We start from the raw sequence: 26,615 nt of genomic DNA on the forward strand, positions 1-26,615 counted from the left end.
TGTTGCGGATGTCTTCAAAGGGGCGCAGAACTGGAAAGGTGAAGAAAGTGATCTTGGTCAGAACGGACCCCTTTGTAACGGTGGATGTAGAGTTGATAGTACCAGGAGTGGAGATTGAAAAAACATTAACTCTTAATTTCGTTTGTCCTCTTGTCCTGAGTGAAATAAGAAGAAGAATCCTAGAGACAGTCGAATTTCCATGTTGTTGTACGAACTGCCCGATACTGGAGGGAATCCTTCTTCGTATGGACATTTATGAGGATGTGGTGGCACTTCTTGGAACACGTATAGCTTCAGATTGATAAAAGACTTTTGAAAAGCGCTTTGTAAATATTGTTGCAAGATAACCTAGCGCCGAGTGGAAGAAGAAAATGGTAGGGACTTCCTTTTAGCGGACGGAGAAGGGCTAGGGTTGTCTAATTTTACAGGACTTTAATGTTGTTTGCGGAGTAAACTGTCAGCTTCCAGGTGTTCAAAAGAGAAACGCTGTTCGAAAGAGAGACTTTGTTCGGAGAGAAGGAGAAACTGGTGCTAGAAGAACACCCAAAACTACACTGTTTGAAAACATGGAGGCCGGCAACCCGAACCGCAGGGCAAAATGTATAGTTGGCACACTTTTAGGGGTAGTGATTTCTCTTATAGTTTTAGTAGTTACTGTATCATATATAGTGGGACATGAACATGAAACAAAGACAAGATTAGAAACAAAGAACGCATCAACACAAAAGCCTATCACTGTTGCTGAGGTAAAAGGAGAAAACACTGAGAAAGAAAAGGCTTTGTTAGATGCTGAGATCAAAAGATTACATGTTGACGAATCAAAGGGGAACTTTAGGTCAAATGCTTATGCCAAGTTGCTTTACGAATACATTGATGTCATGGAGGCGAAGAATTGCTAAGTTTGTATGCAATTACCAGCTTCGGTGGATGAGGGTATCAGATACCATCATCTTCCATTGACATATGGAATCACATGTAGTTTGTTGTTAAGCATATTCTATGGACGAGATGGGTTCGAGTATTATTTCTCGAATTTTGACTCGACATTGCCAGAGGTCCCAAATTATAAGCATCTGAACAAGTGGGACTATTACAAGAGCGAAGACAGATTACAGAAATGGTTCATTCCATGGAAAACGTTAGATACTTCACATGCCCTAAGAAATAATCTGACTTGTCAAGTGTCAGAAACTGAGAAAAAGTTTATAGGGCAGGTGGATACTAGATACAGGAGGCAGAAGATTCTAAAGGCTTCAGGACAATGGGAAACAGATTGGACCAAGGAAGAAAGGATACAGCAAAGAAAGGGTAGCTTTGGTCCAATTGCTTTAGACAAGGAGAAACGGGGGAAACTGTGCATTCACAGGAGTTACTCCTATTATGAGAATCTGTATGTAGGTCAAGTCAGTTGTGAACATGCTTTCCAATTGGAGTACTACTCCGAAGATTTTTTGAAAGAGATGCAAGCAATTCCAAATGTATATTTTGTATGTGGAAGAAATGCATATGTGAAGCTACCAGATAATTGGTACGGATCATGCTATCTAGCAATTGTCTTCCCCAAAATATATCATGTTGAGAATTTAGAAACGACAAAGAGCGGAATACCAACAAGAGGGAAGAGAGGGCTAGGAGCTGAAGAGGTAATTGGGGATGTATTTGGTGCTGCATTCCCTATCTTGGGATTGATACTGAATGATATCAAAATTAGAAGATTGGCTACAGTCGTAGATAGGTTATCTGCCAGTACTGCTAGATCCTTAATGCTGGTGGAGGGAGAGATGCAATCGATAAGGGCAATGGTTCTTCAGAACCGACTTGCTTTAGATGTTCTGTTAGCCAAAGAGGGCGGAGTCTGTAAGGCTTTGAAGGTCCAGGAATGTTGCACTTACATTCCAGACAATTCAAAACCTCTAGAGAAGTACATACGAAACATTACTGCAATTCACCACGAAATTGAGGATCTGACAAAGGTAAATGTGTGGGAAAAAGTAGGTCATGGAATGGGTAAAGTTGGAGGTTGGTTTGCCAACCTAGGAAAGGGTATCGTTTGGTACATATTGAAACCCATCATCATAATTGTGATTTGTGTAATCACTTTGTGGGGATTGGTGCGATTGTATCAATGGTATAGAGCAAACAGGTTGCAGAGATCTATGAGAGAACAGGAGAAAAGACTAACGGCGATGCAAGATACACAATATAAGATTCTGAAGGCATTGGAGACAATGAAAAGAAGTGGTACTGCCATGACTTCACTTTGAAGGGTCCTACATTTTAGAGATGTTGTTTTGATGGTGGTGACTCCTGAAAGTCATCAAAGGGGGGACTGAGAGAGCACAAATCTGAAAAATGTATAAGTACACCATATTTACAAGCACGTAGTGTTAGTTTAAATTGTATTGCACAAGAGTGTCAACTTATATAAGAGAAAATATATGAGTGTTTGTTTTCTTAGAATAGATACATATATAAGTGTGGAAAACTAATGTAGAGGTTGTAGAAATGTTAAAATGATGTTGGAGTCACACGTGAGACGAATAAGTGAAAACGAAATGTAATTCTGCAAACCATGAAAATGTGTAGGCCACATGGCATTTCACAGGAAACGAAAGATGCTGCTACACTTTTAGTGACGTGGATTTTAAAGTCATTAGAGTGCAAATGTATTATTAGGCGTAGTATTGAAGTATATGTTTTATAGATGTGTTGCATTATAGAAATGTGTGCTAGTTAAAGAATACTGTTTAAACCGAGTTAAATGTTTTCAGAGTGCAGGGACCCGCTTCATGAAAATCAAGTAGGCCTGAACAGATAATGTCGTTTCTTTGATCTGCAATGTGCTCGTTAGAGAAGAGGTCGAGAGGCACCAAGCACAAAGTCTTACACATGTTTTATGGCCTATAGATATGGTGGAGTCTGGAATTTGAGGCCCACTGTAGGATGGTCTGAATGCAGGTGCGAGGGGTCCTAATCAGTCGTAATGAATGGAGCCTTGTTCAGCGACGCCTGGCGCAGGCCTGGAGGAGGTTTCAGGAATTTCAGGGGGTACCAGCGAACTGGAGAAGAAGCCTGGGAACCAAGGTCAACTTTAACGAGGGTCCCGAAGAGTATCATCATGGAGTTTTGCCGCTGAAATCGGTACCACGTGAGGGGCGTCCCGAGGGGCGTTCCTATCGAAAATGTGATTTTGTAATAGGGAAAGCGACCCGGGGAGGAGACAGAGCAGATGATTTTGGGAGCTTAAGAAAGCGGTTGGGTAGGCAGATAGGCTGATCACGAGAGACCGATTTACAGAAGAGACTAAGAGAAGTGCGTGATCTTCTTAGGAAGTCACCACGGCTGACACCTTTTAGGTAAAGATCTTGTTAAGTAGGGATGTCACTTAGTCTAGTGTAGGGACAGACTAAACTTGTATTTTTTCCTTTCTGTAAATGACTCTCAGGTTGCAACTCACAGCGATTCTTGCAACGCTCATGCTCTTTGAAGTAGTTTTGATAATTTCCTTTTGTCGCTTAAGGATATTCAGAGAGTATCTTTTTGTACTAATACCTGTATACCTTTTGAATCTTATTCTGAGATGTTTGTATCTTCAGATACTTTTGACTTTGAATTAAACTTTTAATCTTTCCCAGTGGTAAGTGATTCTTTAGAGTGGTGTAAGTTCTTAATTGACTAACCTAGTAGTAGATTGTCTTTTACTCAATGACAGGTACCAACGATTCAGTCGACATGATTTGGGATCTGGTAAGGTAACTAGAGACCAGAAACCCCGCGTTAACATCAGCATGCTGTTGGTTTAAAAGGGGCGAAATTCCAGCCCCGTCCGCATCTTCTGACATCTTCTGTGACATCATTGATAAAATCACTGCAATATTTCTGATAAGAAACCTTTGCATGGTGGGGGCACACATTCTAGTTACCTTAGGGCACAAGTTATAGATACCTGTACCTACAACTATTGGATTTCAGTGTTTTTAGAGTTTAGAAAGTTGCGTTGTGAACATTTACTCTAACTGTAACATTACTACAACCTTTGATTTTTCGGATTTTCAGTAAATATAAATAAATAATGTGTGTGTGTGTGTGTGTGTGTGTGTATTTATTATATCATATAAACAAAATAACTTACCTGAGTGATAAAGTACTGCGTTGTAAAGGTACCTTTAAAATAGGTTACACTGTACTTACTGGCATGGTAAACACTGAATGGTAAAGCTGTGTTGTAAGGGTGACATATCTCCATGTGGTGTCATCTCAAATGAAGGATAAAAGTTTCTTGTCTTTGGCCACACCACTCTAATTAGAAACGTTACGTTGATCCAAGCAACACTTTTGTATCTAACTAAGTTGCCTAAATTAACATTAAAAACATAACAATTTGTTGCTGTAACATTAAATGACCTTTGTAACATTAAATTACCACAAAAAGGCCATTTTGATTAAAGACGGAGAGGGAACTCTGTTGCACTGGTGCAGAAACAAGCCTCCTGCCGAAATTTTACTTGGCCCCCACAGATACTATTTAAAAGTTCAGATTAACACGTCCTATGTTTACTAAAAAAATCTTACCGAAAACTCGTTTGAGTTGGTCCGATTTCAAATATGTTTGAAAATATGTACGTGTGAGCATCCATGTTGCAATTAATGTGATCAGAACCATCGCAAGACGAAAAAGACCTGGAAGAAAAGTATAGAACTTTTAAAAATCATGCGAAAACCATAGCATATAGCAACAATGTGACAAAGCAAATTGCACACAAGGCCAGATATAACTAACAAGCAGGTCGTAGATAGTGGGTGCAATTTGCAGCTGTCTGTCATTTTGTGATCTGACCTACTGACCTATATGTACTCGAATAAAATGTCCAGTAATGGGTGACACAAAAAGACCTGCCTGTGAATATTAATTATATCGAACAACAATTGGTCCTTGGACTCCTTTCTTATCAATAAATCTCAAAACGTTTATTAATCCAGTTTGCATGCAGAAGCATATTCGGCATATAATAATCAATATACAATGCACCTTGTGAAAAGAAAAATGTAGATACCCACTGTTTCAAATAGAACTGTCTATTTAATTCACAGTATCAGAAACACATGTTAGGACATAGTTATATAGTTAGATATAGGGAGGTTGCTCCAGAGGGGAGGAGGTAAGTGAAAAGTGTGCTCTAGTGCGTGATATAAAGAACAACAAATGAAGGTAATTCAAAAGTGGGGGGCAGAGTTTCAATAATTTAACATAAAAACTAAACTGGTTAGAACATTAGCACCAGTTAGTTGAGGCCTGTCCATGTAAACATCATTCTTTTATTCAAAACAGACTGTATGACGTTGCAGAGAAATGTATCATCCGTTCGAGGGACAGGGTGGTGGTGTCATATGGTACAGGCCTTTGTAGGGGGTAAAAGTCGACGTTTCGACCCGTCTAAGGCGTGTGGGTATTTTGGAACCTCTGCATGCAGGTCTTCCTCAGGACAGGGGAGGAGTGGGGCAACCTACAGAAGTAATGGTGAAAAATAGTATCAAGGATGACTCAAGGGTTAAAAACAGTGGAATCTAAAGGGTATCTCAGTTACTGACCTAATTTACATGCCTGACGTTGGAAGGCCCTACTGCCAACTCCCACGAGTGACCAATCTGTGGAATCAAGATGCATAATTTAGATGGCCCATAGTGAATCAGGGTCGCAGACTACTTTAGTGATTAAGTCGATGTCCTCACACACTTACCCGCATCACACTCGTGGAGTGGGTAGGCAACAGCCACTGTAGGTTGTGTACCGGTGTGTATTATTCTTACAGGAATTGTATTAACAATGAAGGCTCGCTCCGGATATATAACGCCGGTATCTGATGAAAAAATTACCCTGTTTTGCCCTGAAATAAAAGTGAGGCATGTTTTAGAATCCCAGTTGAAAAATGGAAAGCCGAGCAAAGACGACTGGCTACTGGGCAGTTTGGAATGCTGCTGAGCTAGGTGCTGATTTTGTTCATGGAGACCTGCATGTGCTAAACAAAATTTGTTTTGCTTTAATTATTTCGAAGCACACGCAGGTCTCCACGAACGAAATTAGCCCCCACCGCAGTGATCTCAGCCCCCAGCTCGGCAGCCCGGTAGTCAGTCCGGCCCTGAAGACGAGCGATAGAGGCCTAAGCCCAGGGTCATTATAATACCTTGTTTTGAATGCCCAAGAAGAGTTCTGGGGATCGTCCTTCAGAGAAGCGGCAGGGGACTGACTGGCGTAGAGATGCCCTTTATAAAGCATACACAATACGCGGGTACGTTACGGGCTGCCATGCACGTATACCACGAGGTGAAGAAAGACTTCCTACCGGACTGAGTGAAATAGACATAGTAAGCGCGTGGCTCAAGAACACTATTGGGCATGATTTACACCACTTATTTCTAAGAAATTAGTGCACGGACCAATGGCTCCGTGAAATTAGCGGGGTGCTGTACAGTGGCATATACAGTACATGTTTAAACCACCGAAGATACAATCTCGTACAACCCGGGAGCGGCAAAACCAATAGGTATAAGCTCGCACGGGACATGCACTGGATACCTCAATACAATGTTAAAAAAAAGACTTATACATGGGTCACACGTTGTAATTGCGAGTGGCAATCACAATGAATTTGTAATGGTACTTAATTAAATAAGGTATGCTGTAGTAGTGTAGGAATCGAAGCATTTCTCTCTTTGTGATACTTGTAAAAGGGAGAGAGATAGACAGCCTTCTATCAGCCACACTGCCTCATGTCACGTGCACACCACAGCACAGCATCTATCTAAGCCAATCCTGGAGCTGTTACTCCTGTTACAGCAGCACCAAGATTGGCTCGGGTAGCGACCTCACTGCTCATTACTGAGACTGGGGTCTACAGCTTTAAATCACTAATGCAAAGACTCTGAGAGTCTAGTGCGCATGCTGGGCTGACCGGACAAAGGCTTCAGTCCAAACTGGCATGCGCACTTAGGTCGAGCTGCACTAGCTGTGACGATAAGAGGGTGTCTATCAATATAGTTAAACCCACCCCCTCAGGCTCTCAATACATGCATAAATGATTACTACTTTACTAATTCTCAAATCGAAATAGGGGATTGGAGCCAGGGCAGCCAAAATATGACTGAGGAAATGCCCCAATGCCCTAAGAGAGGCACCACCCCTGGCACTAAGACATTCTTTACTTGGCAGTCCTTGTTTTCCCGATGCTGAGGCTTCTGATGCTGTCTCTCCTCTCCCGTGCTGCCTTTGGAACTCATGTCAGTGAGGTTCCCTGACACGACCGGTTGGCCAGTCTTTGCCTCCTTTCCCTAATTCTAACTCTGACTGTACTCTATCCCTAAACTAAAGCACTGTTCCGAATTATCCTACTGCCTTTATTGGTAGTAGGAATTTTCCTTTGCTTAGCAACCTTTATAGACTCTGTGGCTAAAATACTTATTTCCAGATTTCTTTGTAAGTGTTTCTTTTGATCTACCTCTGCTAATGTGTAGTTTTAAACTACATTTTGTAATTGCTGATGAAGACTCATGAATTATAACTAACGGCTAATCATTGCACTCAATTACAAATTGTTTAATACAATAACCATATCGGACCCTTATAGTCTGAGTCTTCTTTAATTTGTGACTTCAAATGTTCTTTCCATATTGACCGTGCATACCATAATTCAGATTCTAATGCATAACAGGGACAGTCATAGATTATTCTCAGAGCATCGGATTATTTTGTTATTATTCTGCACTGCTATGGTAGAACTATTGGTTTGTATGATTTTGGCCCAACTTATATATTATTATTATTAGTTTATTGTTTAGTTAATTGAAACCATAACAATTTTACACACAACAATTTCCTTTATTCAAACATTTTTAAAGTAACATTTTTACAATAAAAGAAATCATCATAAAAATATGCAAACAGCATTAAAATCAGTGTTTATGGCCATGAGTTACATCTGTAAGACTCTTTGACCCATACTGACAAATTGCACTGACAGTTCAACTAAGGTTTGAATGATTTTGGCCCAACTCAACTTCCTTAGGATGCTCGGTATTCCCATTGTCATTCTGTTCATTTATAGCATGATCTTAAGAGTGATATACTGAAATTAAATTTCCAATCTGTGAGTTGGCTACTAATTAAAGTTGTCCTCATTGGGCAGCCAACAAGACAGAGACACCCTAGGTCTCCACCCCTCAATGCAATGAGCAAACTTCATCGGAGGACCAATGCCTCGTTGCGTGTGAGTAAATACCAAGAAGTAGAACATTGGGCCCCTGTAAAACGCTGCACCACATGCTACTATCACTTAAAATAAGCATGCACCTCCCCGTACATTTTGCAGATGCATATGCATGTAGAAGACATGGTTCACTGACCCTTCTCTGAGTGAGCCTTGTGGTGTACCACTAATAAGTCAATCCAGTCACTGGGTTCGGTTCTCCGAAACTTCACGTTGCTATTTCATTAAGCCACCAACAACTTTAACAAATGTTTTCCACCAGTAAATAATTAATTTAACAAGCATTCCCTCTTAAACTTGGTCTCACGTTAGTAATATGGAAATTCACCTGAATGGTCCTCCTGGTGCTGCTTTGTCTCCTGGCCTTCCATTTCTACAGTTATTGCGTGTGTGTGTGTGTGTATGCGCACCTCGACCTGTTCCCATATGTGCAATATATATGTGTTCATGTGGCTATATAATAGAATGTGTGGTGTGTTTTGTGGGATGGTGTGTCTGTCTTCATTGAGTGCATGCATGCTTGTCTGTGACTTCCCTCTCGTTACTTGTACTTTAATGTGCATTGTTTGCATCCACATCACACATGCCTGAGTTGTGTTCTGCGCATGGATGTATGTATGTTGCTCTTTGTGCACACACTGCAACAAAACCAGACCTATTGGTTTTGTCAATTCTTAGTTTTTGGAGTTTTCGAGATTCAATTATATAAAATATCATGGTTCCATTTTCAGTCTTCCACTGTTAGTCACCTCGACAAACATCTATATCCTTGTTTTCTAAACGCTTTGAGCTTCCATGCTCCCTCCATACTGCCCTTATATAGGCAGCAGTATACGTTTCTTAGTGGTGACTGCTGGCCTCTGCTTTAATCTCTTACCCCAGTTGTGACTGGACGTTCCTACCCTGCCTGAATCCAAGAGAAGGCCCTTGACTGGACCAGGTCCTTCCTCTCCGGCAGAACCCAGAGCATCCGCCTCCCACCCTTCTGATCCGAAGTCACCAACATCATCTGCGGCGTCCCCCAGGGCCCATCCCTCAGCCCGACACTGTTCAACATCTACATGGCCCCCCTCGCACAAGTGGCCCGCCATCACAACCTCAACATCATCTCCTACGCCGACGACACCCAGCTCATCCTCTCCCTCACCAAGGACCAACACACCGCCAAAAACAACCTCCACGAGGGAATGAAGGCCGTCGCCGACTGGATGAGGAGCAGCCGTCTGAAGCTGAACTCGGGCAAGACGGAGGTTCTCATCCTCGGACCCACCCCCTCAGCCTGGGACGACTCCTGGTGGCCGACCACACTGGGAACAGCACCGACACCCACCGACCATGCACGCAACCTAGGATTCATCCTCGACTCCTCCCTCTCCATGTCTAAGCAGGTTAAAGCTGTCTCCTCCTGCTACAAGACCCTCCGCATGCTCCGCAGGATCTACAAGTGGATCCCTACCAAAACAAGTAGAACGGTGACACAGGCCCTCGTCAGCAGCAGACTGGACTACGGCAACGCACTCTACGCACGAATCCCAGCCAAACACCTACAACAACTACAACGCATCCAAAACGTCTCCGCCCGACTGATCGTCAATGTCCCCTGCCGCAGCCACATCACCCCCCACCTGAGAGACCTACACTGGCTCTCCGTGGACAAGAGGATCACCTTCAAGCTCCCCACCCACGCACACAAAGCACTGCACAAGGCCGGACCAGCCTACCTGAACAGCAGACTCAGCTTCTATACCCCCACCCGCCAACTCCGCTCCGCCAGCCTCTCCCACGCAGCTGTCCCCCGCATCCAACGAACGACCTCCTGCAGCCAGTGGCGTAACGAAACTTGAAGGGACCCCCCTGCAAACTACATGGATAGGGCCCCACCCACATTCTCCGTGCCAGTCTAGAGGTCTCAGGCCAGCGACCCGCCATACTGCAGGGGATGCGGGGCTATTGTTACGCCACTGTCACCAATGCAACCGTTATTAGTAACACTGGATGGTGGAGTCAAAGGTTGGGCTTAGTCTGCCAGCAGGCTATCATAGGTGGTGGTTCATTCATTACAGGGTCCCTGTCATCAGTAGGCCGGGGAAGTTTGCCCAATGTTAGGTGGGTTTCCTGATGCAGACTCCTGTCATGATATACAACATCAGGCCCACTCATCATTCAGTTTTGACAAAAGTGCATCCACTGCTCCTTCTCGTTTCCATTTAAAAAAATTAGACAATGCGCCAATGCAGTATTTCAAAAGCAGATGTAACTACAAAGAGCACATTTTGATAATACATTTTTATTAGTAGACAAAAGCAATCTTAAGATGCATTGCATAGCTTCATACACACTTTGACCCCAATTCCATCACAGTCTCTCTCTCTCTCTCTCTCTCTCTCAGTCAGTCATTCTCTCTCTCTGTCAGTCAGTCTATCTCTCTCTGTCTTTCCATCTCTCTCAGTCAGTCAGTCTCTCTCAGTCAGTCTGTCAGTCAGTCAGTCTCTCTCTCTCTCTCTGTCAGTCTGTCAGTCAGTTGGTCTCTCTCTCTCAGTCAGCCAGTCTCTCTCTCTGTCAGTCAGTCTATCTCTCTCTGTCGTTCCATCTCTCTCAGTCAGTAAGTCTCTCTCAGTCAGTCAGTCTGTCAGTCCGTCAGTCTCTTTCTCTCTCTCTGTTAGTCTGTCAGTCAGTTGGTCTCTCTCTCTCAGTCAGTCAGTCTATCTCTCTCTGTCATTCAGTCTCTCTCAGTCAGTCAGTCTTCTTAGTCAGTCAGTCTGTCAGTCAGTCAGTCTCTCTCTCTCTCAGTCAGTCGGTCTCTCTCTGTCAGTCTCTCTCAGTCAGTCCCTCTCTCTGTCAGTCTCTCTCTCAGTCTCTCTCTCTCAGTCAGTCTCTCTCCCTGTCAGTCCCTCTGTCTGTCAGTCCCTCTGTCTGTCAGTCTCTCTATCAGTCCCTCTCTCTGTCAGTCTCTCTATCTCGCTCTTTCTGTAAGTCTCTCTTAGTCAGTCAGTCTCTCTCTTTCTGTCAGTCTCTCTCTCTCTCTCTCTCTCTCTCTCTCTCTGTCAGTCAGTCAGTCTCTCTCTGTCAGTCTCTCTCTCTGTCAGTCAGTCTCTCTCTCTGTCAGAGTCTCAGTCTCAGTCTCTCTCTCTATCTCTATGTCAGTCTCTCTCTCTCAGTCAGTCTCTCTCTCCGTCAGTCTGTCTCTAAGTCAGTCGCTCTCTCAGTCAGTCTCTCTCTCTCAATCACTCTCTCTCAGTCAATCAGTCTCTCTCTTAGTCAGTCAGTCTCTCTCTCTTAGTTAGTCAGTCTCTCTCTTAGCCAGTCTCTCTCTTAGTCAGTCTCTCTCTCTGTCAGTCTCTCTCTCTGTCAGTCCCTCTCTCTGTCAGTCTCTCTCTCTCTCAGTCAGTCCCTCTCCCTGTCAGTCCCTCTCTCTGTCATTCTCTCTGTCAGGCTCTCTCTCTCAGCCTCACTCTCTCAGTCTCTCTCTCTCTCAGTCAGTCAGTCTTCCAGACAGTCTCTCTCTCTCTGTCAGTCTCTCTCAGTCAGTCATTCTCTATCTCTCGCAGTCAGTCAGTCTCTCTCAGTCAGTCTCTCTCTCTCTCTGTCAGTGACTCTCTCTGTCATCTGTATCGCTCTCTGTCAGTCAGTCTCTCTGTCAGTCAGTCTCTCTCTGTGAGTCTCTCTCTCTCTCAGTCAATCTCTCTCTCTCTGTCAGTCAGTCTCTCTCTCTGTCGGTCAGTCTCTCTTTCTCTCTCAGTCTCTCTCTCTCTCTTAGTCTCTCTCTGTCTCTCTCTCTCTCTCTCTCTCTCTCTCAGTCAGTCTCTCTCTCTCCCAGTCAGTCTCTGTCTCTCCCAGTCAGTCAGTCTCTCTCAGTCAGTCATTGTCTCTCTACCTCAGTCAGTCAGTCTCTCTATCTGTCAGTCAGTCTCTGTCAGTTAGTCAGCCTCTCTCAGACAGTCAGTCTCTCACTCTCTCTCTCTCTGTCAGTCTCTCTCAGTCATTCTCTCTCTCAGTCAGTCTCTCTCAGTCAGTCAGTCTCTCTCGCAGTCAATCAGTCTATCTCTCTGTCAGTCTATCTCTCTGTCAGTCAGTCTCTGCCTCTCTTTCTCAGTCTCTCTCCCTGTCAGTCAGTATCTCTCTACCTCAGTCAATCAGTCTCTGTCAGCCAATCAGTCTCTCTCTCTCTCTGTCAGTTAGACTCACTCTCAATCAGTCTCTCTCTCTCAGTCAGTCAGGCACTCTCTCAGTCAGCCAGTCTCTCTCTCTCAGTCAGTTTCTCAGTCAGTCAGTCTCTCGGTCAGTCAGTATTCAGTCTCTGAGTCAGTCAGTCAGTCTCTACTCTCTCTCCACTCTCTCCATTCTCTCTCTCAACTCTGCCCACTCTATCTCTACTGTCTCTCCCTCCACTCTCTCTCCTCTCTCTCTCTCCTCTCTCTCCACTCTCTCTCTCCACTCTCTCGCTCCACCCTCTCTCCCTTCTCTCTCTCTCTCTACTCTCTCTCCACTCTCTCTCTCTACTGTCTCTCTCCACTCTGTCTCTACTCTCTCTCTCTCCACTCTCTCTCCACTCTCTCTCCACTCTCCCCACTCTCTCTGTACAATGTCTCCGTCCACTCTCTCTCCACTCTCTCTCCACTCTCTCTCTACTCTCCCTCCACTCTCGCTCTCTCCAATCTCTCCACTCTCTCCACTCTCTCTCTCCACTCTCTCTCCACTCTCTCTCTCTCTCTCCACTGTCTCTCCATGCTCTCTCCATTCTCTCTCCACTCTCTCTACACTGTCTATCTCCACTGTTTCTCTCCACTCTCTCTCTCTCTCCACTCTCTCTCTCTACTCTCTCTCCACTCTCTCTCTCTCTCTCTCTCTCTCTCCGCTCTCTCTCTCTCCACCCTCTCTCTCTCCACTCTCTCCCACTCTCCCTCACAAAGTAGTGTGTGTTCCATGGGCGTCCGCAGAAATGTTTCCAGGGGGCACATTTTTAACTTCATCACCATACCCCTTGCACCCGTCTCCCCTCTGCCTTGCACCCTTCTCGCCCTCCCTCTTGCACCCTTCTCCCCCTCCCCCTTGCACCCTTCTCCCCCTCCCCCTTGTACCCTACTCCACCTACGCCTTGCACCCTTTTCTACCTTGCACCACTCTCCCCTCTGCCTTGCACCCTTCTCCTCTCTGCCTTGCACCCTACTCCACCTCCGCCTTGCACCCTTTTCTACCTTGCACCATTCTCCCCTCTGCCTTGCACCATTCTCCCCTCCCCCTTGCACCCATCTCCCCCTTCCCCTGCTACCCTACTCCACCTCCACCTTGCACCCTTTTCTACCTTGCACCATTCTCCCCTCTGCCTTGCACCCTTCTCCCCTCTGCCTCGCACCCTTCTCCTCTCTGCCTTGCACCCTACTCCACCTCCACCGTGCACCCTTTTCTACCTTGCACCATTCTCCCCTCTGCCTTACACCCTTCTCCCCTCTGCCTTGTACCCTTCTCCCCTTCGCCTTGCACCCTTCTCTACCTTGCACTCTTCTCCCCTCCGCCTTGCACCCTTCTCCTCTCTGCCTTGCACCCTTCTCCCCTCTGCCTTGCACCCTTCTCCTCTCTGCCTTGCACCCTTCTCCCCTCTGCCTTGCACCCTTCTAACCCTCTGCCTTGCACCCTTTTCTACCTTGCACCATTCTCCCCTCTGCCTTGCACCCATCTCCTCTCTGCCTTGCACCCTTCTCCCCTCTGCCTTGCACCCTTCTCCCCTCCCCGCTGCACCCTTCTCCCCCTCCCCATTGCACCCTTCTCCCCCTGCCATGCACCCTTCTCCCCTCTGCCTTGCACCCTTCCCCCGTCCGCCTTGCACCCATCTTTACCTTGCACCCTTCTCCTCTCTGCCTTTTCGCCCTTCTCCTCTCTGCCTTGCACCCTTCTCCCCTCTGCCTTGCAACCTTCTCTTTTCTGCCTTGCACCCTTCTCCCCTCTGCCTTGCACCCTTCTCGGCCCCCCTTTTCCCCCCCGGGGACGCCCATGGTGCGTTCTAACAAGAGTGCTCACCTGAGGTCACCAGTAGCACTATATTGCATTTCTCGCACTGCTTTTGTAATCATTTGTGCCTGATTGTGCCGGTGCCTCTGCCCATATCTTAGCGACATCCCAGACTGTGCCCCAATCTCGTCCTGTTTCACTTTTGGTTTTTCTGCCATCTTGTTGTTGTGCCTCCTAGCCCGTCTCTCCACCCCGCTCCCGCCTCCCAGCTGCTCCTCCCTCGCTCCGCCCCCCTCTACTCTCGACTTATGACAGATGCATTTGCGCGCAGCGTCCACGCTCAGCGGACGCGCCCTATGCGTGCCGAAGGCGCGCCAAAGGTAAGCCCGTCTATGCCCGTCCGCGCCCGGACCGCACCCAGCGCCAGACCCCCTGGTCCCCGCACAATCCACTCCACCCGCATAACGTACGACGCCGCAACCCTCTCTGCACTCAACACAGGACATCTCCCAGACTGCTACCAAGCCGCCCCAGGACACACCCATGGACCCTTCACCTGCCACTCCTGCAAGCTAGACTGCATCAGGACCCACACCAAATCCACAAACGCCAAACAGAACTCCGACACTAACCACCTGAAGTGCATCCTGCTCAACACCCGCTCGGTCCACAAACACGCCACTGAACTATGGAACTTACTAGACACCACATCGCCGGACGTCGCCTTTCTCACAGAAACCTGGATGAACGCCTCATCAGCGCCCGACATTGCCATAGCCATCCCGGGCGGCTACAAGATCATCCGAAAGGACCGCACCAACCAAACAGGAGGAGGCATCGCCATCATCCATAAAAACACCATCCGCATCATGACCAGTTCCGACGACAACCTCGCAACCGCCAAACACCTTCACTTCCAGATTCACACCGACCCTAAGACCACACTCAGAGGCACCCTCATCTACAGACCCCCAGGACCCGCACACAATTCAGCGAAGACATCGCAGACTTCATCAGCCCACACGCCCTCCCCTCCGAGGACTACATTCTACTAGGAGACCTCAACTTCCACCTGGAAAAGAACAACGACAGCAACACCACCACCCTTCTGGACAACCTCGCCAATCTCGGACTCAATCAACTGGTAAACACCCCCACCCACTACGCCGGACACACTCTCGACCCAATCTTCTCCTCCAGCAAGTACATCTCCTTCAATCACGCCACAGGACTCCATTGGACGGACCACAGCTGCATTCACTTCAACTTAAAAAAAAACACGACCCACCACCACCCACAACCAATCCCCCGCAGAAACTGGAACAAAATTACCACCGACCAGCTCTTAACATCGCTTTACCAAAACCCTCCCGCCAAATCATTGGACCCAAATCAAGCAGCCATCAACCTCACACAATGGATCACTCACTGCGCAGACAAATTAGCACCCTTGAAAAACCATCTAACCAAGCAAGGTAGCAAAAAAGCCCCCTGATTCAATGACGACCTTAAAAAATCCGAAAAGATCTGCCGCACCCTCGAGAAAGCCTGGCAAAAAAAAACAACCACTGACAATATGACCACCTTCAAGAACGCCACCCGCAAACACCACCAGCTGATCCGATCCACCAAGAAATCAGCATTTAAGGATCGACTCGACAACAACGCCCACAACAGCAAGGAACTATTCAACATCGTCAAAGAATTTACCAACCCCACCGCCGACACCAACGACATCACTCCATCTCAAGACCTCTGCGACTCTCTAGTCTTGTTCTTCCACAACAAAATCGCTGACATACATAACAGCTTTGGCGACCAGTCCACCCCCCTCACCTCCAAACCAAAGCTTCCCTCCGACATCATTTGCGCCTGGAACCCAATCAGCACTGAAGACACCATCCGCTTGATGAACTCCATCCACTCCGGATCGCCAACCGACCCATGTCCCCACCACATCTTCAACAAAGCAGACTCCATCATCGCACCCCATCTCCGAGATGTCATCAACTGCTCCCTCAACACTGCTACCTTCCCGGAAAGCTGGAAACATGCCGAACTCAGCGCTCTCCTGAAGAAACCCACAGCAGACCCCACCGAACTTAAGAACTACCGCCCCATTTCGCTCCTCCCATTCCCTGCCAAAGTCATTGAGAAAACCGTCAACAATCAGCTCGCCGCCTTCCTCGAATCTAACGGCTCCCTCGACCCATCACAGTCCGGCTTCCGAGCCAAACACAGCAACGAGACCGCCCTCATCGCAGCCACAGACGACATTCGAACACTACTTGACAACGGAGAAACAGCTGCCCTCATCCTACTGGACCTCTCCGCAGCCTTCGACACAGTCTGCCATAGCACCCTGATACAACACCTCAGCAACGTCGGGATACAAGGAAAAGCACTGGACTGGATCATCTCGTTCCTCGCCGGAAGAACCCAGAAAGTCCGCCTCCCCCCTTTCAGATCAGAGGCCACTGAAGTCATCTGGGGCGTACCACAAGGATCTTCACTCAGTCCCACCCTCTTCAACGTATACATGAGTCCCCTCGCATCCAACGCGCGCCAACACAACCTCAACATCATCTCCTACGCAGACGACACCCAGCTGATGCTCTCCCTCACCAAAGACCCAAACACCGCCAAAACCAACCTACACGAAGGGATGCAAGAAGTAGCCGAGTGGATGAAGAACAGCCGTTTAAAACTGAATTCAGACAAAACGGAAGTCCTCATTTTAGGATCATCCCCCTCTGCTTGGGACGACTCATGGTGGCCACCGGCCCTGGGCATCGCACCCAAACCAACGGACCACGCACGTAACCTGGGCTTCATCCTGGACTCCTCCCTCTCGATGACCAGACAAGTCAACGCCATCTCATCATCATGCTTTAACATCCTACGTATGCTCAAAAAAATCTTCCGCTGGATCCCCACCGAAACAAGAAAGACGGTCACCCAAGCACTTGTCACAAGCCGACTGGACTATGGAAACACCCTTTACGCCGGAACAACAGCCAAATTACAGAAAAAACTCCAACGCATTCAGAACGCCTCAGCCAGACTTATCCTAGACATCCCCCGCCAAGCTCACATATCCGGTCACCTGAGAGACCTCCACTGGCTCCCTGTCAACAAGAGAATAACGTTCCGTCTACTCACCCACGCACACAAAGCCCTCTACGACCTAGGACCCAAATACCTCAACACGCGCCTGACCTTCTACACCCCCACCCGCCAACTACGATGGTCCAATCAAGCCCTCGCCGCGATTCCACGCATCCAAAGATCCACCATGGAAGGAAGATCATTCTCCTACTTAGCGGCCAAGACCTGGAACTCTCTCCCCACCCACCTCCGCCTTACACAGAACCACCTCTCCTTCAGAAAACAACTCAAAACTTGGATATTCGATAAGTAACGCTCCCCCCCCTCCCTCAAGCGCCTTGAGACCCTCTGGGTGAGTAGTGCGCTATACAAATTCTAACTTGACTTGACTTGACTTTTGCTGCCTCATCCCTTCTCATATATGAGCTTTGCCCTGGAGAATGCTCTCTCTGGGGGCCCCCACTCCCACCCATATCAGGGTCCCGAGCAGTGCTCTGTGCTGTCTCCTGTTCTTGCTCTCTGGGGCTGGGGCTCCACCCCCACCCCCACCCCATCCTTGTCCCTGTCTCTTCTCTTCTCTTGTGGGTGGGCTTTGCTTATGGAGAGTAGAGAGTGGGGCTGGCTCTGTGCTGCCTCAGAGGAGCAGTGGAGACTGCTGTCTCTGGGCCCCCACTCCCACCCTTGTCCCTGTCGCTTCTCTTCTCTTGTGGGGTGGACTTTGCTTATGGAGAGGAGAGAGTGGGGCCAGGCTCTGTGCTGCCTCAGAGGAGCAGTGGAGACTGTTGTCTCTGGGGCCCCCACGCTTGTCCCGACCTGCCTCCGGCTCTGACTGAAGAGAAACAATGTTGATACTTTGTTTCTCTTCAGTCAGAGGGAGGGGCAAGGGGCTCAGAGCAGGCTGCACCTGCTTCAGACGCAGACAAAGAGAGGCTTGCTTCAGCGCAAGCCTCTCTTACAGCTCTCAGAAGAGCTGAGGGGCCCGCGCAAGCCTCTCTTACAGCTCTCAGAAGAGCTGAGGGGCCCGGGTCCCCTTCATTAACTGAAGAGAGTGGGGCCCCCCTGCACCGCGGCAGCTGCGGGGGCGTTTGTTACGCCCCTGCCGGCAGCAGATCCTTCTCCTACCTCGCCTCCAAGACCTGGAAGACCCTCCCTACCCACCTATGACAGAACCAAGACCTACTCGCCTTCAGAAGACTCCTCAAGACCTGGCTCTTCGAGCAGTAGAGGCACCTCCCCCCTCCCCTCAGCGCCTTGAGACCCTCCAGGGTAAGTAGTGCGCTTAACAAGTACTCTGATTGATAGATTGATTGATTGCCTCCTCCATTCTGACCTGCTTCTACTATGGCGTACTGCGCTTCACAGTGACACACATTGTTATTACTCAAGCCTTTATTATACACATCACTATTGCAGCATTAACAACTAGCCCGGGGGCCTATTTTCAAGATGCGCCTGAGTTATCATTTACCGCTATTACTTTCCTTCATGTGATTTTGGCGCGGTGGGTAATTAACCATCTTTATAAACTGCACAACACATTTCATAAACCCCCTGGCATTTCCAAGCTGCGACAATTAACATAATAACACCTTCTGTAGTGCAGACCTGTTTATCATCGGCAACAGAATCATAGCACTCTTATCTGTACAGGTTCTTGCACAGCAGGGAGATTTTCTTTCTTTTTTTTTTCTTTTTGCATCTGACGCGTGGCAGGCAGGAGCAGAACAGCGTCAACGTGTCATATGTAAGTGACGAGTTTATGACAGCTGAACGAACGCTTGCTATTGTTTCAGAGGTGACATTTCGAGCAACGGATGGATATCAAACATTAATAAATCGCAGCAAAACAAACCAAACCTCTTGAAAAAACTCTGTAACCCAATTCTGAAGCAATGTTCCGTGTCTGATCTGATTTGCAGCTGGCAGTTCACAGACGCAGTTTTTACAGTTTTTGGCTTTTAAAAGCATCTACCAGGTAAGTGTCTTGTTTGCTAAATTAGATCTGAAGCAAAATTTTTTGTTTGAGGATGAAACATGTTTTCCTCTTGAGATCAATAAGACACTTGCGAGGTATATATCAAGATAATATGTTTTCGTTGCCCACAGTAAAATGTAAGACCTCAAAATAAACTATGCTCCGTTCAGGAGTGAACAAACTGTTCCTGTCTTAAAGACTTGCCCCCTAGGTGTGACTGTTTTTTAACGTAGCATCCGTTTTTCCTCGGAGATCATGGTGGGGTCAAGCGGAAATAGCATATTTATCTGATTTTTGTTTACGTACTTAGGGAGGGATACCCCACACACGTAATGATAGGGATCTTGCTAAGTCTAATAGACAAACCTCTGGCTTAATTCCTTGTAGCTAAAACCTAAAGAAGCAGGCGTTGCCCAGAGACATGCGTTTTAAGAATTTAAACCTGAAACAAACAATATCAAATAAGGAGAAAAAGAAATAATAACAATTCCAAAACTATTTACTCAAAACGGTTAAGATTCAATAAACAAAATGGCATACAGATGGAAAAAAATTAGGGGTGAGTGAAATTTTAATTACGCTAGAGTAGGCGGAGTCATTTGAATAAGTACACATTACCTTTGTGATGCGAAATTATGTGATTACACCAGTTTGAGTAATTAAGGGTAATTTGGGTAAAAATCCTACTGCGGGAGAACAGGAACAACAAACCCAATGACCAGATTTACTAAAGGTTTGCATTGCCCTTACGTAACGCAAGGTGGCGCAAACAACATAAGCCCTTAACTCAAATTTACAAAGCCATGCAAGGCCACTTGTGCGGCTCTGCCTAGCTTAGTTTTCCTAAAGTAATGCAAGGCAGTGCAAGTCGCTGCCTTGAATTACTCTTCTTTGAGAAGGTGTTTCATGGGTGGAGTGTGCGTGCTCCCACAAATTCACCCATGGATATTGGGGCATTCTCATATTTACTAAGAATACTAAACTAGGGAATGCGTCAAAACGCTACTCCTTCCCAACAGAAGCGCAACAAGGAGTAATATATTTATTTCTCCATGTTATTTCCTCTTTCTACATGTACTGCAGAAAGCAGGACTTGTAGAAAGTGGAAAATGTCTCAGAGGAGTATTTTTTGTGCAGGAAGTTATCCCTTCCTGCAAAAAACACAAACAAACCGGTAAGGCAAGCACCCTGGCACTATGGCACATGGGTGCCTGCATTGGTGCTGGGCAACACTCAGTTCTCTCCCTGCCATGCAGCGCAGCAAGTTATTTTGCTGTGTTGAATTGCGTGTGTGACATTTGAGTAAATCTGAGACTGAGAGAGAACGAGGGGCTGCTGGCTACTGCTGTTTGTGTCCTGTAGCATTTAGTACTATTTTCTTAAAGTAAAATGCATCATTTTGAACGCAAGGGAGCATTTTGCACTAATAAAATAGCGCTAAATGCTGGATTATGCTTCTCATGTAATTACACATAATTACGAGTGATTTTGCAGTAATTAGACTGGAATCTGTAGCGGATAAGGGCTTTATGAGGTCTGAGACTTCTTACTGCTGATCTCTCAGGTAGCCTTGACCTTTGCTCCTTGTTAAGCTACAAGTGGACCAAACCTCAAAATCTATTTAACAGTGGCCACATCTTCGTTGGGCAGCCTTGGCACCTTGTCCAAAGTGTCTGGAAATGTTGGGGGACTTCTTCCTGGGCTTACCCAAGAGTCCCTAACTGATTGAGAGGGCTCCTAAGGTTTGGGCGTAGTTCAGCAGAGGAAGTCTGGATTAACCACTTACTCCAGGTAGGGCTAGCACCAAGGTCCAAATCAGTCCACTCCCAATTGGTTCAGATAGCTCTTCTTCGTCACAGATGACCTTCTTCAGCCGTTTCCGTCACTGAAGCTAACAATAGGTTAGATTTCCTGAAAAACCTTGGATACAGCATCAAGGCAGCACTGGCCTCTGTCTTCCTCCCAGCAGGCAGCATAAAGCATGCACATAGGCAGATGTCCTCTCCTGGTTGTTGAAGTCTCTTTCAGAGTTTAGTTGTGTTCAGATTAGCTGATGGTGGAATGCCATTTCTATCTTGCACACTTGCTAGTGATTGATCCAATCCTAACAGAATTCTCACAGTATAGCCATTCCACTGTTGCAGAAGTTTATTTTACTTCAATATATCCCATATGCCCTCGTACAAGATGGCAGAACCATTGCTCTAGGCTCTACAGCTCCCAAACTCCAAACAGGGATTGCCTTACGGAAAGTAGGATGACCCCCCTTCCAAACTTAAAACTCCTGTCTGTTCTGTAAACATGCTTGTACTGCCTGGGCACAGAGACAGGGTGTGCAGTATAGAGCTCCGGAATTCCTTGTACATCAGATTTTTTTTAGGCATAAACTTGTCGAAACCCAGACTTAAGCTTGGCAGTATGTAATACAGTTTCACTCCCACAATACAGTGTACATCAGCAGTAAATACTGCTCTAGCCTTCCTGCTAACAGAGCCCATTCTATTGTTCTACGGCACAAATGCCTTTTCAATCTTTATCTGGGTTTTAACTACCATCACTGCATCAAAGAGAAACTATTACTACCAGAATTCAGGCCAGCAAAAAGAAAAAAATATCTTGATAAATTAAACAGTAAAACGACAATTTGGATGAAATATGCTGGATTTTCCTGTCCCAATTTGTGAAAAAGTGACCTTTCTTCAGAAACACACCTTTTCCATATGAAAAGCTACACCTCTTACACAGTGAAGCAGTACTTTGTAGCTCGTCCCATACTATTGTTAATATGTATCATGTTTCACTTTTATACACTGAGTGACCAGTCTTGTTGTCTAAAAGGTGGATTTAAGGGTGACATAGATTATGTTTAAACATAGCTTTTTCAATAATGTAAAGAAAGGGGTTCCCCTGCTAATGACTGGAGATCCTAAGGCTGGTATAGAAATCAAGAAAAAAATCCTACAAGACAGAACTGAAAGCATGTAAATGAATAGTTGCCTAGGATTTCCTTTTTGAAAAACATAGCTTTTTCCACATGCCAGAAGGGTTTCTTCTGGAAGGCAGTGCTAGGCTACAGTATTTCATGCCACAGTGATAAGCCTGAAGCCAGTCTCGTACGTTATATACATAGGTAGTGCAAATGTACAATACAGCCCACAAGTGACATTCAACTTGAATGCCGTTGGTTAATTTCCTATGTGAACATACAGTTACTATTGGACCTGGCCCTCTCTGCAAGGTCACCCCGAAACGTTTCGCCTTTTACCCTCCACTTTTTGCTGAATTTGTTTTTGTTGACTTTAGAACTCTGAGCACTTTACCACTGCCAACCAATGCTGAAGTGCTTGTGCTATCTCCCAAAACATGGTTACATTGGTTTATACCCAATTGGCATATTTAATTTACATGTAAGTCCCTTGTAGAGTGGTATACCACATACACAGGGACTGTAAAATAAATGGTTTCAGTGCGAGAGCACCATGATTTGCACGATAGTATTCCACAGAAGCAATGCCACTGGCAATTACAGCAGACCAGTCACCCGAATCAGACAGGTCGTTCAACACCATTTCCAGTGGCATAATGTTAACCAGAACAGTTTTCTCCATCATGGAACCAAAAGGGGTTCTTCAATTACAAACATTTCCTTACCGGACTTCTAACTCATTCAGGGAGTTTGGTTCTGGTCTTTTTGCATGGTCTCCCCAGATTTTTGGCTTCTGTTGCTGAATCCATTGTTGTTGGATTTAGGACTCTGTGCATTGGTAAGCAGTGCTAAAGTGCTTGTTCTATCTTCTTCAAACATGGACAATTTGACCTACACTCAATTGGCACACTTAATTTACTTGTATGCTCCTAGTAAATGGTACAACATGTCAGTTGAGCCTGTAAATTAAATGCTGCTAGTTGGCCAGCAGCAGTCATTGCACCACCCATTAATGGAGACTTTTAAAACATGTCTCAAGCCTGCCACTACAGCCTGTAGAGCAGTTTTAAACTGCCATTTCGACCTAGAAAAATAAACTTTTTTCCAGGCCTTAACCCTCCTTTTTTAGTACTTATAAGTGCCATCTAAGAAGGTCCTAAAGGCTCATAGGGCAGTTTGCGTTGTATTTAAAAATATAGAGCAGGTGTACTTCTGTTTTACATATCCTGGCAGTGAAAAACTCCTGAAGTTGTTTTCACTGTTGTGAGGTCAATCTCTCCCATTGGCTAACACTAGGTTACCTTATTACATTTAATAGGTGCTAATCTTTGATTGGGAGCAGATAGAAATATTCTGGTTACACTCAAAAGAATTGAAAGTGAAAATACTCTTGAAAGGTAAGTTGTATTTTAAGTCAAAATTCTGAAAATTACACTTTTAGAAAGTTGCCCTTTTTTGTCCCAACTGTTTTATGACTTTAGCCAGTGTCCTGGGTCACATGACTGTTAATGACTCTGCTGCTTTGTATTACTTCCAGGCAGTAAAACAAAAGTGGTGTGTGTGTGGAGGGGATGGACTGGAGGATGACTGGAGGGGGGCTGTTACCAGCTTGCATATACTTCAAAGGGCTTTGCCTCCTGCACACACAAATAAATCTGACACCATGCCTGTCCTGTCTTTACCTCCCGCGACAATTTGGAGCCTTGACAGGGGGAGGGTAAGAACTTTCCAGAACTAGATGAGAGGGTAGGACAGGGAGTCCTCCCACATACAGACGGCAGCAGGAATAATTGTTGGACATTCAGAGCCACTCTTTAGAACACTACTGGACCTGTAGTAGTTACAAAAGGACTGTCCTGCTGCCGGAGAACTGCCCTGCTGCTTGAAGGACTGTCTTGCTGTCTGAGAAGGAAGATTGGACCTGCTTGCCTACATCCAAGGCTAACCAATGTGACTCCAAGAGTTATTTGGCTGTCCTCCTGTGTGAGCTACAGCAACACAACAAGCTTTAGAGGCCTTTCTGCAACTGCCCAGCCTTCCTGTTGCAATTGGATCAGCCTGGACCTGCAACTGGACCTGTCTGAGCCTGGTGATCTCTCCTGGAGTAAGTCCCTGGTCCCCAAGAGGTGCCTCTCCAGGTCCTGGACGCTTGGGTGGCATTAGTGTGTACTCCTACACAATAAAAGGTAAAGATTCTGAGGTTCGGGCTCCTCATGACTGCCAACGGACCTGTTCATGCCAAGACTCTTGTCACCTACAATGACAGCTAAAGCAAAGTTCTGGTGAGACATTGCTCTTGGCGTCAACAGCAACCACCAGCGATAACTGGCAATGTGAGACCCGCGCTTTTTCCTAGAGCAACAACAGCTCATAACGACTGCCAATGCGAATCTACAGCAATGATTGTCCACGACGCTTGACTAGCTCTTCGTGACGAATGCGAGGGGTGCTTTGTGCTTTTATGCACTATTTTAACTAAAAACTTTAACATGTAATATCTCTGGTTCTACTGATTGGATCTTTGTCATTATGGTATCATTTTATTAATTACAATTTACTGTATTGTTGTAGATTGGTACGGGGCTTTTCTTGTGTTGTATTTTCACTTTGACTGCTCTGTGCTGCGGTATCAGGGAAATAGGCACAGGTTCATTTAGTGTCTGCTTGTGGTTCACCTTGACAAATAGTGTGATTGTTACCTGAGTGGGACTTCCACAACCTTCAACCAATAGCCTAATTCTTTACATGGGGGAACATAATGTAGATGATGATTTGAATGAAGGCAATTCTTGCAGAAAGGATCATACAAAACAAGGAGATACAAACGCAAAAAGTTGAGTAAATCAGCTAATTTAGAGCAGCACCCAAGTAGAACTTGAGGTATTGAACTTTTTTAGGTAAAATAGGGCTAGCTACAGTGACCCAGATAGGCTCGCTGGACCAAAGAACCTTAATCCTAGTTGTGGAGCGTTGCATGGATCTGCGTCGAAGATGTGTCGCAGCGCTAAAGTGATGCATCGGTTCTGAGGTGCTGAGAGACTGCAGTGCAAGGGCCTAATGCGTCGACATCAAGGATCCTGTCAATGGGGCTTGCGATGCTAAGTCCGGTGTCGGATATGCTAGGTGCAGCAGTGGTGATGCGTTGGTTCCTATGAATGGTGAAACTACGATGCGGAGATCTGTCATCGATCTGTCATCGAGGCTGCTGTCGAAGAGGGATGCGAGGAGCTTGTGAAGGGTAAAGCATTGTTCAGCATCAGTTCTTCCCAGATGTGGGAGGCTCTGGCGATGCGATACTTTGTGACGTGTTCAATCTACACAACAGTGGTAATGAGTCAGTTCTGCTCGAAGATGCACCGCTAATCTAAGGAGATGTGTCGGTTCTGCTTGGTGATGCGTCACTCAGCAAGGATGTGCCAGTTCTGCTGGAGATACATCTTAGGTCCACTTCCAAGGGTCTAGGACTGGTGTGGCACCGCTTGGCAGGGCAGACTCACAGATGGCAGAGCCTAGGTGCAGGAGCATTTTGGTTAGAAGTCTTTTATGTCCCTGAGACTTCAGATCAAGGGGCAATCCAGCTAGCCCTTGGAGTCTCTCTGAGTTCAAGTGATGCAGTTATCCAGTCTCCTCACCCAGGGAAGAGGGCAGCAGGCAGCAGCTCAGCACAGAAAGGCAGGAGTTCAAACACTGAAATCTGAAATCATCCTTTTGACTCCCAAAAATAACTCCCTCCCCATTCAACTTTGGACTAAGGATATAACAGCTCTCAACGGCTCCCTCTCCCCCTCGAGCTCTGTCAAATCCTTAGGCTTCAGCGTTGATTGTAACCTGAATCTCATCCACACATCAAAAATGCTGCCAAGGGTGCCCTCTTCACCCTCCACCACCTCACAAAACTCAAACCTTTCATACCAGCAGACGACTTTAAAATCGTTGTCCAAGAGCTTGTCCTTTCCCGTATTGACTATGGTAACGCCACACTCGCTGGCACCCCTAAAGTCCACCTAGCACCGATCAAATGTGTTCTCAACCTTGCTGCAAGACTTAACTCAGATTGTAAAAAATTCGACCACATATCTCCGGTCCTAAAAAAACCTCAATTGGCTCCCTATAGAAGGTAGATCCACTTACAAAATTGCATGTATCACGCACAAAGCACTTCACCAAAACACCCCCTCCTACCTGGCAGAGAAATTGCAAAAAGCTGGGTGCTCCAGGTCCCGGAGGAGCTCTAACTCCCTCGTCCTTATCCCTCCTAAACTCAAATATAAAAAAGCCCAATCTCGTGCTTGTTCGGGGAACGCCCCCATGATCTGGAATTCTCTCCCCAAAAATCTTCAATGCAACCCCTCGTACCCTCTCTTCAAAAAGAGACTCAAAATACTCCTTCTCAACAAAT

General features: G+C 46.3%; 1 protein-coding gene across 5 annotated transcripts in view; it reads right to left on the bottom strand.

Moving 5' to 3' along the window:
* Positions 1-26,615, bottom strand: part of FAM3D (FAM3 metabolism regulating signaling molecule D) — a 417,220-nt gene that overhangs the window by 233,855 nt on the left and 156,750 nt on the right. For 3 of the 5 annotated variants that reach the window (XM_078661511.1, XM_078661513.1, XM_078661512.1), the window contains one exon: positions 4,573-4,680. In XM_078661511.1, coding sequence (XP_078517637.1) covers positions 4,573-4,680 — 108 coding nt within the window. Of the gene's footprint in view, positions 1-4,572; positions 4,681-5,589; positions 5,647-5,738; positions 5,886-26,615 lie in introns of all 5 variants that reach the window. The other 2 variants (XM_078661509.1, XM_078661510.1) reach the window with 2 other exon arrangements.

This window comes from Lissotriton helveticus, chromosome 9, assembly GCF_964261635.1.
Source record: "Lissotriton helveticus chromosome 9, aLisHel1.1, whole genome shotgun sequence".
NCBI classification, from domain to species: domain Eukaryota; kingdom Metazoa; phylum Chordata; class Amphibia; order Caudata; family Salamandridae; genus Lissotriton; species Lissotriton helveticus.